Source organism: Rhizophagus irregularis, chromosome 3, assembly GCF_026210795.1.
Source record: "Rhizophagus irregularis chromosome 3, complete sequence".
NCBI classification, from domain to species: domain Eukaryota; kingdom Fungi; phylum Glomeromycota; class Glomeromycetes; order Glomerales; family Glomeraceae; genus Rhizophagus; species Rhizophagus irregularis.
Window position 1 is genome coordinate 5,388,263 of NC_089431.1, and position 20,121 is coordinate 5,408,383.

A 20,121-nucleotide genomic window follows, 5' to 3' on the forward strand; every position below is an offset into this window, starting at 1 on the left:
TTAAATCAAAAGAAATTTTTCGAAAATTATATAAAATTTCTTTAGTTTTTATTTAATTTTCCGTTAATAAATTCACACAATTTCAAAGTAGTTTTCTTTTAATTATATCAATATATTAATAAAAAATACATTGAAATTTAGCTAACAAAAATGAAAACTAAATCTATCCATATCAAAATCTCCGTATAATAAAACAGAGTAAAGACTAAATTAAAATATGATCACTATCCTATGTAATATATTATGTATTAGCCTCATGCATAGATAAAGTCGAAGAATTAGCAAAAAACTTAGCACTTGATAGCACTCTTTCTTTGAATTTAAGTATATCTTCTTTTTCTATCTCTACCAGCTCTTTATCTACGACTTCATTTAACACTTTCTTTAAAAATTAAATATTCTGATGCGTCTTGGCTATTTTTACTACAGATCCAACAGATCCATATATGTTCCCACTTTTCTTCTTCAATTAAGCAACGCGGACATTTAACATTCGGGTATTCCCCAGACTTTCCTTGTCCACAGGATCTCATACGTTGGCAAAATTTTCAAAAAATTTTTAACTCTGAAACTCCCGATTGCCGTATCTTCTTTACTTGTGACGCCCTTGGATGTCGTAATTTCATTATTAATCAGTTTGAATGATACGTTCCAATCAGTAATAATTACGTTGCTTCCCGTTTGTATCTCTGAAACAATCCTTGACAAAATCTAATAACATAAGGCTATTTTTGTACTATTATAGCTTAATTCTTTAAACCAAAACCTGTATGCTCCTTCTATAGGAATATAATTCCAATGAAGATTGTATTCGTCCACTAAAATGTTATCAACATTATTTAAGTTTCTTTTATCGTATCTTTACAGTTGTCTTTTAATTGCCGGAACTTTGACATCTTGTATCGTACTTTGAGCGTCCATGTTATCATCTTAACTAACATTTTAATATATTATATATTCTTTAATTCCAAGATCGTGTTGATAAAATTCAAGTAAACATAAAGTTTATCATCTAATTCTCTGCGCGTGCTTCCCATTTTACTATAATTATAGAGCCACCCAATAATTTTCAAATCATTTCTTAATTCAATTTTTATATTACAAGGTAAAATTATGATTGCTATTATCAACGCCACCGCATACACTTTTCTTTCATTTTTAACAAATGCTAACTTCCCTTCAAAATTAAATTTTTCTACATCGCTACTTTTGGGTATTATTTCCAATCCAAAAAAACCATCTAAACATAACTCTTCACCTTTTGTATTACCACTCCTAAGTTCACAATAACTTCTTTATCAATCATCTATCGACTAATGAAGTTTTCTAGAATTTCGGTCGTAAATTCATCTTTTACAACAAAATTTAACCACATTATATCTATATTATCCGTCACATTGCTATCTATTTTCATTGTATTCTTTTCTATCTCTTTGTAATCGTTTATATTTTCTTCAATCACCAAATCATTCTGCAAATCAATATTTTCATATGTCATAAAAGGTTTAATCATCATTTCTTCACCGCTATTTTTAATTTTCCGTCCTTCAATCATAGTCGCTATTTCTTTTTCTATATAATCCTGTATTCAACTTTCTATTTATATTGTATCTACATCCTTTACAATCTTTTAAGAAAGGAGAATTGACTTTCTCGTTCAAATCCAGAGAAGCTTCGTCTATAATTAAATGCTTTCCAATTTCGTCGTAAGTTTTACTTTCTTTTCGTTTACTCTTGGGTAACTCCTTTCTTAAGATAATTTTTCCGTCGTTAGATTGGCGTAATATTATTATATTGTCACTTACTGACATATGTCCTTTTTCTTTGTTTAACGTTAATTCTGACAAAACTTTGTACCACAACGGTTCCACGTCTACTGTAAGACCATTTTTCATTAAGAAGTGACTCCACTTCATTAACCTACTTGTAAACAGTTCCATTAACTGTTCTAAAAACAGAACCTTTCTGTGACTAATTCTATCCCTATAGATTTTATAATCTGTACCGAAAATTTCTTCTATTCTAATGTTTCCGCCTTTAACTCAATGATTTGGAAATTGATCGTCAATAATTTCGTGATTATAAATCTTAAAATTATTTTCATTTAATATAATAAGCGCATCCCCCACATGCGTCTTTGTTGGAAATTTGTCACTCGTTACCATCTCTGAAAAACATAATACTGACCAGTATTTCTGTTGCAATTTCCTCATTTGAATTTTAAAAATTTTGTTTAACTCTTCATTACCGTTCGCTAAATACATTATATTTTTACTTATACACTCTAGTTGTAAATTATATATATCTTTAATTCCATATATATCTTATCATAAATTATACAATTAGGTAATGATTTTGGCATATTGCTTTTATGTTTCATTAAGATATTTACCCGGTGTCATTAGCTTTTCTGCTTCTTGTCTGGTTATCACTATTCCCAATAGTTGATATTTAATTGCCGGCCGGTATCAGTGTTACATTCCATAATTTAGCCACTTGTTTATCCGACAATATTTTCTTATTTACTATTTTAACAAAACCTTTTATCATTTTTCTATTTTTTCAATATGTACCCACCTATTATTGTTATGTGTGAAAAAATCCCTAAAAAATCTATTACCATCTTTCATATTACATTTTTTAATAACGTTTCCCTCTATCATCACGTCTCGTTCTTCCTTGTTATTAATTTTAATAATCTCATATTTGTTTGGATTTGCCTTTACATCATTCATTTTATAGAAACTATGACATACTTCTAACATTTCCTCAGCACCTTCCCGTGATTTACTAATAAACGTCGTGTCATCCATAAACGCGATCGCATTAATATATTTTTTGTTTATATTTTCCTTATATTCTACTTCCATTTTATATCCCAATTTCTTTTTTAACATATCCAACTTAACTAACAAGGGATCGTAAAATATTCTCCACAAAAGTGGTGACCAAACTTCATCTTGGTCTATTCCGTCGTTGACGTAATATTCTTCCGTCAGATCATTGTTAACTATCACTCTATTACATTTATTTATTGATATATCCATAACTAAATTTATCCATCGCTGAGGCAATTTAATTCTTTTCATCGCTTTTTCTAAACTATACGAACTTACAGAATCGTACGCTTATATCCATTAATATTATCCACGCTTCTTTATTGTTTGCGTCTTCTATTATAGCTTGTACTATTTTTAACGGTTCAAACGTACTTTCATGTTTTAGTGCATAATTTTTCCTTTTAATACGTTATTTGTTGATAGTATATTACATAATCTATTCGTCAAAATTTTAATTGTTATTTTCCTCGCTGTTTCTATTAACGTTATGGGACGTGTTAAGCGTAGGTCTTTACTCCAATCCATCGTTTTCTTAATCGGATATATTATTCCTTGTTTCCATTCATTCACCCATTTCCCTTTTATAATACTAATATTTATTACTCCCAGTAAAATACATCTTTTATCTCCCCAGCCTTCTTCCAAAAGTCGTATGGTACCACTAACACTACCTGCTGCTTTGTCATTTTTAACTGTTTTCAATGTCTCTACTAATTCTTTGTCCGTTACTTCATCACATAAATTACTATATATATCGACTCATCGATAGTCTCTATCGGCTCATAGATATTTATCCAATTATTTTCATATTCTTTTTCATCGAAATTTCTACTATGCGTCCAATTTTTATAATGTTCAACCACTTCCTCTTTGATTTCCTCGTGATTTGTAACCATCTGTACTCTATCATCTAATATTTTTTGACATGTGTGAGCGTTAAATTGTAGGTGTACATCTGTTAAGTTCATCTCTGTTAACATATCCAAAAAAATTGCTTCTGCATCTGATCCATTTTGATGGTTATTATGCTCATTGAAGTCGCCCATTACTACTACATCCATTTTGTTAACATTAGCTTCATCTATCCATTGTTTCACCGTTACTATTATTTCATGTTTGATTTTTTTATCGTTGCAAATCATATATATATTTATAATTCTTATTGAGCATTGACATCCTCTGAGTATCATGTCCATTGTTTGTGCGTACACTTGATACTCTTTATAATTTATCGTTCTTAGTTCGACCCATTTTTTTTCAATCGATAGTTGGCTTCCTTTACTCTTTTCTTCATCTGTACTATTATTTAAAGTTTTCATTTCGTTCCATTCTTTGAACTCAAATTTTCCTTTTTGTTTGTTTAGTTTTGTTTCGTTTACCCCAGTAATATCCCAATTTTCTTTTTCAATATATTTTTTAATTTGTCTTATTTTTCATTATTGTTTAAACCCCTGATGTTCAGTCCTACTATTTTTATATATTTCTTAATTTTTCTCTTTTCTTGTTGTTATTTTCTTTAATTTTGTTATTTTTTCCTATATATTCTTCTATTTCTGTCATTGCTGATGTCTCTTGCTCTTCTCTCCTTGTTAGAATCATCTCCGCCTCCTCTTCCTCTTCGTTCATTGTTTCTTCTTCTGCACTTGTTACCTCAATAGCCACAATACTTGTACATTGCCTTGTACAAGGTATTTGTATCTGGAATATATAGTACGACACTTCTGACAATATATTATTTAATATTAATTTTTTTTTTAGCTAATTGTAAAATATGTAATTCTAATACATTTTTCGATAAATCTTGTAATTTTTTATAATATTTTCACAAATTTTTTATTCACATATATATTGTATAAAATATTGCACAATGAATTTAATAATTAACTATTTATAAAATAAATTTTGCAATTAGTAAAAAAATTGTATTACCATTAATATATACTTTTAATACCTGTAATATGTAATATCGGCAATAGTGTATAATGTGATGATTTTTTATATATAATTATATCAAAAACCTTTCCCCTATAGGTCAAAGAGAAGGGGCTTTTCGAAAGTTATTAGATATATATGTGTGTATATGAGCACATATATACATATAATTTATATAATTACTGTAGTTAAAGTAATTAAAAAAAAGTAAAAAAAAAAATTTATCGTCAGGGAAAAGCCCCTTATTTATATATAATACGTGTATCACGTGATATAATCCGCAGTTTGATCAAACTTTTTTTTTTTTACTTTTTTAAAACTTTTTTTTCTTCGTTCGCCCTTTCACTTCCCTTCACACCTTTCGCTCTCCCTCGTTCTTTCCTCTTCCTTCCCTTCCCTTTTCCCTTCCCTTTTACATTTCCCTTTTCTTTTTTTTTCTCTTTTAGTTAGATGCGAACTTTGGTAAATTTAATTGTTTTATTTTTTAACGAACGATTTCTAATAGTTATATTTCTTACTTTTTTTTAGACGACTTGGTTCTTCGGCTATTTTGACGCATGGGATTTCAGTGAGAAATCAAACAATATTTATTTAATGTTTCTTTATATTTCCTTAATGAACCGCTTTTTAATATTTTGGAATTTCCCTTTTTTTAGGCGACCTGATCTTTAAAAGTGTTGGTATCAGAACTTTCTTTGAAATTATTCTGCTTTAACAAAACATTTTATTAACCTTTCAATATTCTCTTTTTTTAGGTCAAGTGGGTCTTTGGATACAGAGTTCTTTATAGGTAAATGAAATACAACAAATTGCCCGAATCTTTGAAAAAAGTGGTTAGACCAAATATATTTAATAAAAAGAAATGTGAATTTTTTTAGAAAAGAACTATTATTTATTTGATTTAGCAGAATTTTTTTAATTTATACTTTTAATGAATATTTTAGCAAAATCTTACTAATACCATTTCTTTTTTTAGACGGTAGTTTAAAGTTTGGATGCATAAAATTCATATTAATTTAGTGGGATTAATACTCTTATTTTAAATTATTCCTTGATTGGTTTTCTCTTTTTTAGACGGATTGTTTTCAGGTATTTGTTGCATGGGAATTTGGTAGATTTTCTTTGAACTACTTTTTTAACGAAATGCTTACTAACGTTTCGTTTTGCTTTTTCTAGTCAGGTATGGACGTATGGAATTTAGTTTCGATCTTTGAGGAAGACCTTCATTGGATTATTTCTTTTTTGAACGTGGTTTTCAGATTTTGTAAGTAGTATTTTCTATATCTTTAGTTATATTAACGAACTGTTACTAATGCTTCATTCTTTAATAGCGTTCTACATCAAAAAAAAATGAAGAATGGTGAAGAAAGTATTTAAATGAGGATAGAGGAAATGTATTTTACAATTAAAATTACAGATGTATTTTTACAATTAAATTTTACAATATATTTTACAATAATTTGCTACAATTTATATTTAATATACATATTAATAAATTGATATTATATAACTATTGTACGACAAGACGACAAGACCAATAATGAGTATCTTATACAATGTACTGTAATATTACATTTAAAAAATTTTTAAGTTGTTAGCAAAGTACTACGGTTCTCTCCCCGCCGTGTGGTCAATATCAATATCATTTATATGTAGATTTGATTTTCGATATGATGAATTAATATAAATATTTTTTCCGATGTTGATTACATGTCCATACATGATTGAAAGTTTCTTTTTCTATGTTGCATATTGGACAATAACGATCTTTAAAAATTGAAAAATATGCATAGTGACTTCTTAACTTGTTCGATCGTTAGTATTTCTTCAATAAGAAATTGAATCTTCTTCCTTTTCATTTTTGATTCTCGAAAATCTGTATACATTGTCCATTGATCACCTTGTAATAAGTGAAAAGTAATCTCCCAATCACTTGTAATTGTCGATATATATAATTTCGATTAAGATTTAAAAATTGTTCTAAATTAACAATATTTGTATATAATTTTAAAATTTTCTTAAATTCGATTCTATAGGTACATTGTTCCAACTTGGAAACCACGTAATATTTGATAAAGATGTTGTTTTAATATTAATTCCCAATTGTTGTATTATCTTTTACTAGTCGTTGATTTAGTATTGACGCGATAAAATCATCATCTTGAATAATTAAAATATTGACGTCCAACGATAATATTTTGACGATTTCGAAAATTATAAGCCAAATATAATTATAATTATTACTTTTTAATTTAAAAATTTGACGGCTTGTTAATGAAAAATCAATACTTTTGTAAAAATTAAAGTTTTCCATTATTGACTTATCTTTTGTAAGTGTAATATTATTAAAGAACATAATAAAGCTAATAATGAAGCTTTGGCTATCGATATAAAATTATTATAACTAAAAAAATTCTAATAAAAAGATTGAATGTATATTAAAGGTATTTAAACCAATATTGATTCTGCTTTATCCGTCCCAATATTTTTTGCTGAGCCATCTATATATTGATGTTAAAAATTGTCTAGTATTTGATGATAAAATTTTGCGCTATAAACAATTCTGATTTGTTCAAGATAAATCTATATATTTATCAATGTTTCCATAATTTGAAATATATCCGAATATTGAGTACGCGTTAGTACTAAAATTCTTCCATCCGCTAACTTATCAAAAATTTTGTATTCTTTTCTCGTAATAAAAATACATCAGATTTTTTTAAATTTACTATACATTTTTGAGAAGCGCAAACGTTTTGTTTTAAATTACAACCGCTACAAGTTTTTAACTCCAAATGTATACTTCCTTCATTACTATGGACTTTATAATGTCTAATTTTATATTTTTATTCATTCTTTACTTCTTCTAATATTCTTCCTTGTTCATAAATATCACATCATTTGATCCAATACAAATAGGCACTTCTCTTCCACCAAAATAAGCCTTTGTGTGTGTGACGGAAACCTAATTGGTATACAAGCGAAGCGCGGCAGTATTATAATCGTACAATGTTACATGATCTACGTGTCTGAATATTACAGGCCGGGTATTGTTACATTTAATCGTGATACATATTCTAAAAAAAGAAAATAAAAATGTCGATTGTGGCAGGAATTCAGTACGATAAATAGTTTTGTGTTCGCGCCTCGCAATACAACCTTGTACACGTCAAGCACCGGACTCGATCTGCGTTATCTAAAATTCTAAATACATTACAAAACTAGAAACAAGAACACTACAAAAAGACTATATAAATACGCCGTTCGCTCCCCCATACTAGTACTCAACGCACCGTTCTTGACAACTACCTAATTGTAAACCCAATACTTTTTTTTATCATGAGACAATTTACCAAAATACCTGACGAGTGACGTCCGCGAATCCCGAAAGACCAATCCAGTGTGGTGGTGGCGCAAAATTAAAATTACCCCTAAGGATGTCAACGCGCAAAAGTACCTATACCAAATCAGTCGATATCGATAAAACTTAAATGATTACTAACTACCCTGCAACCCCTAACACTATTATTCGTGAATACCGCCTGGCTAAACTTAGTTCCCCCCATGTGTTATAAATTTTGTACACAATGTGAACTCCTCCTAGTTCCGTAACCTCGTTCACCCCCAAAAAGCGGTCAACTCCGTAGTAGTAAATCCAATCACGTGATAGATACTCGGCAGCACGAGTAGAACGTCATTAAAATTTTGTTGTTTGGAAAATTTTATGTGACTTCAACGTCAGGCTGATGGTAATTGGTTCCTCAGAAAAAAAAAACTTTTTTGATCATCCCACCGCGTGTTAAAATTTTTGCTGCGCCATGGAACGAAGACGGAACTCAAAATTTTCCCAAGAACCCAAGGCCAAAGAACTAACAAACCAAACCTGAGAATAGGTAGCGTCTCTTTTGTTGCAACTACTAGCCTAAAGTACGTTTGTGGTAACGAAAGAGATACCTAACTTTTGTGAGCATACGGTAAATAGTTCTTCGGTTCCGGACAATTTCATTATACAGTAGTTATTTATTTAAGTTGACGGATATTTAAACCTGATTTTGTGAAAAGAAAAATGTGATATTTATAAAAGGTAAATACAGATTTAAGAACAAGCAAAATATAATTCGTATTATTGCTACTCTCTCTCAACATACATAGAAATTTATATTTTTTATTTAGAGTTTTAAAAATTTTCCAAATTAACCAAAAGAAAACTGATTTTTTTTTTTGATGAGCTGGGTAAATATTTTTAATTAATAATTATTTTAGTACAGCAAATATATGAATCTTGACCCACCTCGTACATGAATATTGACCCATCAAAATATGCAACTATATGCAAGTTGATGCATCCCCTTTTTTGTATTAATCTTGACCAGCCCTATAAAAAATTTTTATCCGTCGTAAAAATGAGCCTTTCACGGATCCATTCACGGAAAATGTAAATAATTAGATAAATTCCGCGATATAAGGTTATTAATTCCGGAAATATGAGCCTTTTACGGAAAAAAGATGGAATATAAAAAACGGATTGACTTTTTTTACAGGGCAGACGCGTGATATTTGAGTGTGATATTTGTAATATTTGTAATGTGATATACTGTACGGTGTACCGTTTGGACGAAAAGTATGGCAAGCCGAAGCGGACAAATCTGCGCCTATTTTAACATGATAACCGCTTATTTCACACCTATTATGATGCGACTTTTAGCATTTATAAACATATGATTATAATATAAGCGTTTAATTTATACATAAAATTAAAATAGTAAATATTTTGTGATACGTTTATTAAGTTTATTAATTGCTAAATGTCACATAATACCGTAAATGTTAGCAGATTTATTTGTCTGCTTCGGCTTGCCATAAAATTTTGGCACTTTTCTTCGTCCAAACGGTACTAGTACTGATATTTAACAAACAATATTCAAATTGTTTTAAGTGTTCAAAAAAAACAATTTTTTTTTTTTAAATAAACTACAGTATCTATTGGTAGAAAATTTTTATTTTAAAATTACAAAGTTATGGTTCCCCTAAAGTATAAAAGAGAGATTAAAATATAAATTTAAAAATTATTAGTATTAAAGTAATAATGGCTTTACATTGATAAATGATAATCAAGTAGTATTATTAGGTTTTTACTTTTTGTATTTTTACGCGTATTCTTGCATATGATGCTCATAAACGATGATCTAGAAGAACATCTCTTGATTTATAAATTTAGTATGAGCGTAATATTCATTTAATTTATTCGCGCAAATCAACTTTTTTTTCGGATAAAAGATTGAGCGATGTTCCTTTCATTAATAAATGCAAATATGCAATTATTTAATTATAAAATTTGATTCTTTTTTGATAACTTAAAACTTTACCGTTAAAATTTATTATAGGTGAGTGATCAAAACAATTTCTGTATGTAATTAAAATAAATATATAAGGTCGATCCTTACTAATTTTTATTTATCATCAATATATATATATATCTCATATAAAAAACTGATATAGAATCGTAGTTCTTTCATTGGTAGTAATAATATTAGTTTATGAATAATTCTTCGACTTTAACCCATTTAAAAATTCATCGATGATACTTTGCGAAAGAAAGTTCCTTATTTCGTTTTCTTTCATATTCCTTTTCTCACAATTTTTTCTTGTTGTCCTATAAAAAAAGAAAAGATAAAATAAAGTTCAGGTCGGGAAATAAATAGCCTATATTTGGTTAATAATTAACGTCTATTTTTTTGAATCGGAATAAAGTCCGTATCAACTTCACGATATAAAAAGACGTCTTATCTCTATTAGTAAGCGCAAAAGAAAAGTTTCTCAAGCCAATCTTACTGTGTACATGTGAATTCATGGAGTTTTTGAATTAAAATATTCGGAATATTGAAATTTCTATACGTACATGCCAATTACCGCAGTCGTTAATACAACGTTCGTACTCACGTGAATGTCAATCATTAATTTTGTCCATACTAAAAGAATTATCAAAATGAAAACCTCAAAGGATAGTTATTTTAAATACATACATTATTGATTGTAATATCTGATAATGCATTATTACATTAATTAGACAAGCAAAAATAAAAGAAACATGATTTTTGTTGGTTCAATTGTGCGTGTAATTAAATTTAGCATTACGTTATCTTTTGTATCTCAAATCCTTTGCTAAAACATATTTCTTTTTTACTATTAAAAATTGTGAAAATAGCCCTCAAAAAATTCCTTTATATGGTAATTATAATTTATAAGAACTTAATAATAAAAATTTATAAATGGAAAACCTAGCTAGAAAATTAGAAGTTTCCATTAATTTCGATTAACATATTAGTTATGCACGTTGAAAATTATTGTTTCACCGTTTTTAATTAACGCAATAAATATTTTATTATTTGCTTAATTTTTTTAAAAAAAGCTTTTGACTACTGAGATATGTTTATTTTATTTTATTTTATTTTATTTTATTTTGTGTTTGTTTGGATTAAGTTAATTTTAATAAATAATATGCACAAATTTTGTTATGATTTGTTGCACCCAAAAATATAAAACATTCTGCATTTTATTTAAGTCTAAAATATTTTTTTCATCCAATCAAAATATAATGTGAATTTATAATATTAACATTTACTTATTATTGGCCAGTGGCCACATAATAAGTTATATTATGATAAAAAAAAAAGATCCGTTACAATATTTGAATAAGTAAATAATTAAAGGAAAAAAAAATTTTAAACGAAATCTAACACATACAGTATTATACATATTTTATTAAAAATTTTTCTCTTTTACATACATTATATATAATAATTTTAAAAGTCAAAGATTCTGTTTAATAACAAAATTTTCATTATTTAATGCTTCTTCAAGTTTAGAAAAATGACTTATTTTACACTTCTTCTATGATAATTTGGAAATGGATTATTGTAACGTTTTCCTTTAGCAGTTGTTATTCTCTTGCGTAATAATTAAGATTGGTTAGTTCCACGGAATGTTTCTGGCTATCATACTAAATAAAATTTTTAAAAATTATTAAAAATTCTCAAAGAAAAAACAATTGCTTTTCTTGCCTACCGGCTCAGTAAATAGTTTCCCTATAAAAAAGGTTTGTGCTAAATTTGTGCCAAACGGGCTAATCATACAACATTTATTCAAAATTTGTACTAAAAAATAATATAAATTCGAACAAATTCTAAACAAATATCGTATGATTAACCCATTTGGCACGAATTTAGCACAAACTTTTTTATAGGGTTTTTGTATAAATTTATACCAAAAGGGCTCATTGGCTTGAAATTAGCTCAAATTTATGCAAAAAATTAAGCCAATCTAGAGCCAATTATATATGGATGAGCCCATTTGGTACAAATTTATACAAAAACTATTTACTGGGCGTAATGATAATTCACTACGAGAATTTAAAGCGTAGCGAACAGCAAAGACTAAAGTACAACCCAAGAAATTCGTGCCATTTTATTTATAAAAGCAGATTTTTATGAAAGAAAAAAATCAAAATTTTATTTTTCTAGTTTCGTAAAAAAAAAAATGAAAAGGATGTAGGGGGGCTAAAAGTGAAGGAATTTAGAGTAAAAATGAAAGACGATGTTCCGCACTGAAGGATTGTCTATTATTGATTTTGACGTTGATGAATAGTTAATAATAATCTTTTTATACAATTTTTATGCTATACAGATCCATATCGAAATATTATTATACAGCATATGATTCAAAGATGTTTTCTCATTTTTAATTGCATAATTTAAATTAGCCGCAGGTATCACATAATCTAAATATGATGGGATAAAATCTTAAGTAAGATAAGGTCGAAAGGATTAATTAATAACTCCGTCATATTTGAAACGTTAACAATAAATGTAGACTATAGCCTAACGCTAATAAATTGTTTTTAATGCAATGTCAGCATTTGACTGCAGCAGAACCAAATTTTGGTAGTTGCGGAAAAGGAGCTTACGTAAATTTGTAAATTAATTTCTAGTGTGATCCTATAGGGAATATTTTATAAAAAATATTTTAACATTAGTACATGCTGGCATTTGGCTGCGCCAGTGGTTGATAACCATGGCGAAATTTCAGACGGAATTTTTAATTTTAAAACTCTTCTCGAAAACTCCACCCTAATTTTTGGTAGTCGTGATCATCACCCTCGATGATATTTAGGTTATTAGTCATCCAACCCCGCATGCGCCAATTCGGAGTTTATCAGTTATATAACTAATTTTTACAAAATTTTAATTTTTTTCCTTTTTAAAAAAAAAATTAGGAATTAGATTTGTTAAATTGCTATATCAAGTATCAACAATTATTAACGCACGGATATTAGGATTCATTGTACATCTGAATTTTCTATGAATTTACATATTCGTGAAATGTTACTAGAATAAATTACATAAGTCACGGTATTAAGAGAATAATTTTTCTCCTCCCCACTTTCTTTATCCTCATTTCATATTCTTTTTTCTCATTTTCATTTTCCTTCACAAGTTTGGAACCATGAAAGCAAGAGATTGTGCGATATATGGATGATGATGGATTTACATATTGTAGTATAAATGTTGTGCGATTTGCTTCAGGCCTAGTAATGCTGGCCAACCCACTTAAGGCGTTATAATATTGGGCAATATTGACGCACAATATATTTATTGCGATTTTAGTTATTAATACTATAAATATTTTATAAATTTTTTAAATAATAATACTATTAAATTCTTTTTAAACAGTAATAATAATAAAGTAATAGGAATAAAATATAATTACTTTAATTTTAATAGTAATAGAATCATTAACTATTATTCATAAGAACATTAATTTATATGTAAAACGTAATTTCTGGAAAACTCCGTGAATATGATACATTTACGGGAAAATAACTTGAGCAACTTGGATTATTTTCAATGTTTGAGACTATAAATTCCGTGAATATGATACATTTACGGAAATAACAAGAATAAAAAACACGGAATAAATTTTTATAGGGGTAATAAATTGTCTCTAGTAAATTATTATATATTTAGATTACCCTGTATAAGTTAATTTTGTGTTGTATTACTGTAACGTGTAGCATGCCTCCGTAATTTATTACGGATTGTTATCTTAAAATAGATTGGGTTTAACCATTAATGAATGTTGATCATGTTGATCATGAAAATTAAACAATAGAAATGTCTCGTGTTAAAATTTAATATAATGATGCTCTAAACAATACATTTTTTATGCTGTGTTACCGCTTCTCTATCATTGTTTTACGCTAAATTAAGTAATGGTCTAGGTATAATATATGAGGAATAATTCATTTGTTTATTACGCCATTTTGTATCCAGTAATCATAGAAAGATAAAACATACTAGCAGAGTGATAGAAAAGGAGTAATAATACATGTCAAAAATTGTCAGTTTTTCTGCCAGTAGTGATATCATAATTTTATCACTAAAACTATGGTAAATTTAATAAATTTGAAGAATTTAAGCTTGTCTCCAGAATATTATTTGTGTGCATAATCTACTATATCTCAGTGTGAAGCAAATGGGCTGTTGCTAGTATGTATTAAAAAAAAATAAAATTAATTACGTATATAATTGTATAATCCAAGCTAATGTTACACATTTTTTTATATGTTCCTAAATTAAATTTTGATGAATGATGAGGCAAATCATTATCATTTTCATACAATTATGTTCATCATAAATTAGGCATGTAACAGACGTTTCACTAGTAACTCCTTTGATACTAAATGCATATACCAAACACTTGTTTTTGTTGGACAATATTTTTAGTATCAAAATTTTTCAGCCATTATATTTGTTGCACGTTTTTTTACACATGTGTATAAAACAATGCAGATCGTTTTTGAAATACAAATTTGGTAGTATAATTAATATATTTTTTTTGAAACACATTTTAAATGTTTGATTAAAAGAAAAGTTATTAATAGTAGTTGATAATAAATCAAGATTACAATGACAAGTAACATATATAAATGTTCTGTAATCCCTCAGAGTAAAAATTTAAAATTTTTCAAGTCTCTAAATTTGTTTCCATATTTTTCACACACATTTTACCATATAGTCTCTAATAATCAAGTCTCTTAATTTATTTCCACATTTTTTACACACATTTTCCCACCAAGTCTCTAATAAAAATGTTAAAAATGTTCAATTTGGCAAAGATGTTGACCATCTTTATATATTTAACCTCTATCTGTTGCTTTTTTGTCACATCTCAAAATGTATTATCTCGAGATATATTACCTCAAAATGTATCATCACTAAACACACCACCCCAAGACATGTCACCTCAGGATATATGGTACATTTATGAAGAACCGATAGAAGGTCTAAAACTACATGACACTCTCACACTTAAAGATGGTACTTTGATGATTTGGATGACCCTTGATGATGAAGAAGATCCATCATGCATATTACCTTATTTTTATCTACGATTGATAGAAAGAACAGGCCGAATTACATACATAAATCTTAATTACACCTTTCCTCTAGAAGCAGTTTGCCCCATTGATATGACTTTTATACCCTTAAGTTATAATTATATAATGGTAATTTATGTTAAATCAAACAATGGTGTTAAGGGAAAGTATGGTTTGATAATTAATTATGACAGCGAGATAATAAGGTAAATTTAGATGTTATTATATTCTCATTTATAAAGATCAATAATAATTTATTTATTTTTTAGTGAAATCTACTTGGGAGATGTTAATGATGATATTATAATTAGTGGAAGATTAGAAAAAGGTTTTATTCGTATTGAAGAATATGACAAAAAAGGAATAACAGCATGGCATTGGTTTAGTGCCCCGTAAGTATTTTTACAAGTAAATACTTTTTAAATATTTCATTATTCAGTTGATTAACTTTTTTCATCTTTACTTTAGAGATATTACAACAGGAAAAGTGGTGGAACTTGAAAGTGGCGAGTTTAGTGTACCAAACCTATCATCATATACTTTTGTAAATAGTTTTAATTTTAATTTAATTGATGGAGGGTTTGGATATGCATATATTCTAAAATATGATGAAATGGGATCATCAGTATCAAATAATCCAAATATTCAATACTGGAAAATTTATGTTTCATTTTTAAGAGAGGGAACATATTCACCTACAACACCTTCTCTTGTCTACCAAACTACTACAAAATTAAATAGTTTAGCATTTAAATCATGTTTTTACAATATTGCAGGATATATATGTATTGTATCATTAAACAATACAATTACAAATATGGATCAATCAAGAACTGAAGTGAATTATTATCAGTTAGAATTTTTAACAACTGGGTCCTTTGTACAATTTGGTATGGTCCCTAAAGAAATAAGTAATGCAGAAGATTTTGATTTGTCAAGTTTAGTTTATGGAGGATTTCTTGTGAGAAAACAATATACAAATACAACTGCATTGAACTTTTATATTTTAGATAATAATGGAAATTATAAATCAAAGGTCTCTTTTGGCCCAGAGTTTTTTCATTATAATATGTTCAGAAGAAATGGTACTTTAGTGGGAATAAAGAAACAAACTGGTAATAAATTGGAAATTTTATTGAAACCTTTACTAAGACTAAATAATCAAGGTAAATTTTTAATTTATTTTTACTTTAATTTTATTTTTTTTTAATAAAAAATTTTTTTGATTTATAGGAGTTGAATATGATAATCCTGCAATTGAGTCAACAAAGCCAGCTGTCAATGAAGTTATTGATCCTTTAATCAATGAAATTACAATTAAATATGGCATTCCAGTAATGTTATCTACTGCAAATGTTTCCATATTTCAACTAAATGATGACCCACACAAACCAAGTTTATTACGGCAAACAATTGCAGGAGATTCTGAACTATGTACTATTGGAAGTGATAACCACACTGTGCATATTCCAATTTTCAGTAGTACATTCAATCAGCCAAACTCGTCTTATCATGTGGTAGTTGATAATAATTTTGTCATTTCTCAAGAGAGAAATGAACCATTATTAGGAATTAATGAAAAAACTTGGATAATTTCAACAAGTAATATACATTTTTTTTTAATTTTTAATTTTTCAATTTTTTACTGGTCAAATAGAAAAATTTATATTTCTTTATTATATTTAGAACCATTTAAGACCGGACAACATTCAGTTTCAGTCACAGGGTTACTTCGATTGAATGATGAAGGGAGTTCAAAATTTCTTCAAACAAATCATCAGTCGGAGTTTTTCAATAATGTAATTCAAGAATTTTCCAAAATAATTCCGGTAAATGAACAAAGGATAACAACAAATGGTAAATGGCAATATGACCCCACTTCTCCCAAAAAAGTGTTGTTGTCATTTACTATAAATGAAGCTAAAAGTGCCATGGAACCAAGTTCCAAAATAATCTTTGATAATTTGGGCACTTTGATTGAAAGAAAAGGATTTACTGCACTTTCCAATAATGAGTATTCTTCATTAATTGACGAAAGTGCATCCTTTACAATGACCAGTAAGTGTTGTTCATTAAATATTTTTGATATTTGTAAATAATTAATATTTCATTAAATTTTTAATTTTATTATTTTACAGGTTATTTTGGAAATTTTTTGCCAATAATTATAATATTTTTAGTAAGTATAATAATATTAACGATATTATATTTTTTGGCACATTGGAAGAACCCTGAAGCTAGAAACATTGCCATATTTGAGACTGCATTAATAATGCAGGATTTTGCTGTGGATTTAACATTCACATTATTAAGGGTTAATAATGCTCAACACTTAATAATCCCAAAGTAAGAAATTTTGTTTAATGTTATGTTATTTTTATTATTTTTTATTATTTTAAAGATTAATTTAATTAATTAATAATTTTCTTATTTATTATTATTTAGTATGGTATTCCTCGTTGTACCGCATGTAGTCAATTTTTTATTGGCTATAAATATTCTTTTGTCTGAAGTAGCTACGAATCCAACATTCTATACTTGGTTTTCGGAGCTTCCAGCACTATTGTCAATTTGTACAATATTTTCAGCTATTAATATACTAGGAGTAAATACTTTGACATCAAATTTATTTGGTTTCAAAATATTTTCAGCCCCATTATCACAAAGATCAAGAAATATTATACTTTGGGGTAGTTTCATAAATATTTTTGCTGAAGATGTACCACAATTGATTATACAGATATTATACTTTAATAGTGTTGTGACGTACGATCTTATTCCATCACTTGTACTTATATCTGGTGGATTAGTTATAATGTATAAACTAATTTTAAGATCGTATCAGGCATTAACAAGATGGTGTCATCGGCGTGATGAAATTAGAAACTTTATTAGAGATAGACGTTTATCAGCTGGTTCTATAAGATCATTAAGGTCAAATATTTAGCATTCAACTACAGATTTTTATTTGTAAATTATGATATTTTTACCATCAATTTAATAAAAATATAATACTTCAGACTGCGCCATAAAAATGTATTTGTTTTTTTTTTCGGAACATCATTTATTGTATGAATACGAATAAGATGATTATCTTTAATTTCTCTGACCCAACAATAAATATTTTCTTTTTTGACCAATAAGAGCTTCATATTGTGTGCTATTTTATATGACAATCTTACAATCCAAATGACTTACTTGAATGCTTGGGCGTGGAAGTCTATTCTAACGAAGTTGTTTTTGAATTTGATATTAGAGAAAATGAGATTTTTGGAAATTTCTAAGAGAAAATCAATGGCAGCAAAATTTTCGTATTTGTCATATAAGCAGAAGATGACAAATTTCGGTCATTCCTGTTTTAGTTTTACAATAATTTTTATTTATTAAGATAATTTTTAGAACAAAGAGTATGAACCGTCGGTGCTGCTAGTGTGCTTGAACGATCTCCTCTAATACTCCATCAATGATAATTGATAAATTTTAGTTAATAATCAGCGTAACTCTATGGAAAAAAAATGTTTTGGACCTCCGGATTTTATTAATCGGACGGAATTGAAACTCATTTGATCTTTCATGACCGATTCATATTACTGTAATTAAAATTGAAAAGAATAACATACAGAAAAATTTCAAGATTATCCTTTACGTTAAATGATATTCATTAGTTTGTTTAATATTCAAAAAAATTGGAATGAGATTAACGAAAATATTCAATCACGAGAATTTTTGTGCAAATTAAAAAGGAAATAGAAGGAGAAAATTTTTCTTACTATAAAAATAATAAGTTTTCAGACGATTTTACTTTCCCGAATATATTTTATTTAATTATTTATTTTTTTTCAGCTTTATTTAAATTCTAAATAGTACGATTTTTTGGTAAATAGGAAAAAGTAAGTTTATCTTTTTTATTGTTTATTGTTAAAAGCTATTTTTTTTTAATTTAACAAGATTATTCTAATAAATAAATAACTGAAATATATATATAATCAATGATTAGAATAATTAGGATATAACATATATATCATAATTTTCTAAGCTTTATCGCTATTAATTTTCCCTACACAATTTGAAACGCTTCACATTCTTTTATATCAAAGAAGCCTTCATTAATTCTAATTGGTTTTTCATAATATTTTTTTTTTACTATCACAAAATGTTTACTTTTTCCAATTATTGTAACCCCATAAAATAAGATCACCACCACCAAATGATGGACCATTCGTTGTACGACTTAAAATATAATATCATTGTTAAACGAAAATATAAAACTATCTTTAATAGTGCCTAAACAACCATCTGATTCCATACATTTGGATTATACCTCCAAGAATTTCGTCAGTCTTTCACTTTAACACATTTTACTGTGCGATGTTTATTATCGCAAATTTGATGAAATTTATCTCGTGTATGTCCGTCACGAGATGCGCAAAATAATAACGATAATTTAAATTCATACGAGGAAGCCAACTTATCCGTGATTTCTAATCTATTCGATCCATTTTGAGATTAATTCAATATGTTAATTTTTGAATCAATAGTTTTCGTATTTTTTTTTATCATATTCCGATTTATCAACTGATTTGATATTAGGATCTAAAAGACTTAAAAAAAAGTTCTTAATAAATCTTTATATAAATCCTTGGGAAATATTTTTTCATAAGGTAATAATATATATTCTAAAAATTCTTTAGAAGTTAAATTGTAAAATTAATAAATGTGATAAATCATTGTAAGGTATTCTTTAAACTTTTGAAATCATCTTTTGAAAAGTTTATAGGGTCAGAGGGAAGGTCGGAATTTTGGGTAAGGTCCTATTTAAGAACATATTCCCAAATTTGAAATTCACTTATTTGACGATTATCACTTTGAATAATTGTAACTAAAAGTTTTTCTAGGATTGAAGAAAATTTTAAA

At 27.5% G+C, this 20,121-nt stretch overlaps 3 protein-coding genes across 3 annotated transcripts; 2 read left to right on the forward strand and 1 right to left on the reverse strand.

Annotated features, from left to right (window-relative positions):
* Positions 1–1,306: 1,306 nt before the first annotated feature.
* On the reverse strand, positions 1,307–1,555 carry OCT59_021313 (uncharacterized protein; the record flags this gene model as incomplete). The annotated part of the gene is made up of 1 exon (XM_066149791.1): positions 1,307–1,555. The coding sequence occupies one exon, from the start codon at positions 1,553–1,555 to the stop codon at positions 1,307–1,309; it is 249 nt and encodes an 82-aa protein (XP_065990661.1).
* Positions 1,556–5,222: 3,667 nt separating this feature from the next.
* OCT59_021314 (uncharacterized protein) lies at positions 5,223–6,126 on the forward strand (the record flags this gene model as incomplete). The annotated part of the gene is made up of 7 exons (XM_066149792.1): positions 5,223–5,234; positions 5,301–5,340; positions 5,429–5,448; positions 5,528–5,551; positions 5,847–5,861; positions 5,949–6,036; positions 6,104–6,126. 7 exons carry the CDS (start codon positions 5,223–5,225, stop codon positions 6,124–6,126), a joined length of 222 nt encoding a protein of 73 aa, XP_065990662.1.
* Positions 6,127–14,928: 8,802 nt separating this feature from the next.
* OCT59_021315 (uncharacterized protein) lies at positions 14,929–18,154 on the forward strand (the record flags this gene model as incomplete). The annotated part of the gene is made up of 7 exons (XM_025313030.2): positions 14,929–15,413; positions 15,477–15,599; positions 15,676–16,373; positions 16,441–16,809; positions 16,894–17,265; positions 17,346–17,553; positions 17,653–18,154. The coding sequence occupies 7 exons, from the start codon at positions 14,929–14,931 to the stop codon at positions 18,152–18,154; spliced, it is 2,757 nt and encodes a 918-aa protein (XP_025188285.2).
* Positions 18,155–20,121: the final 1,967 nt, after the last annotated feature.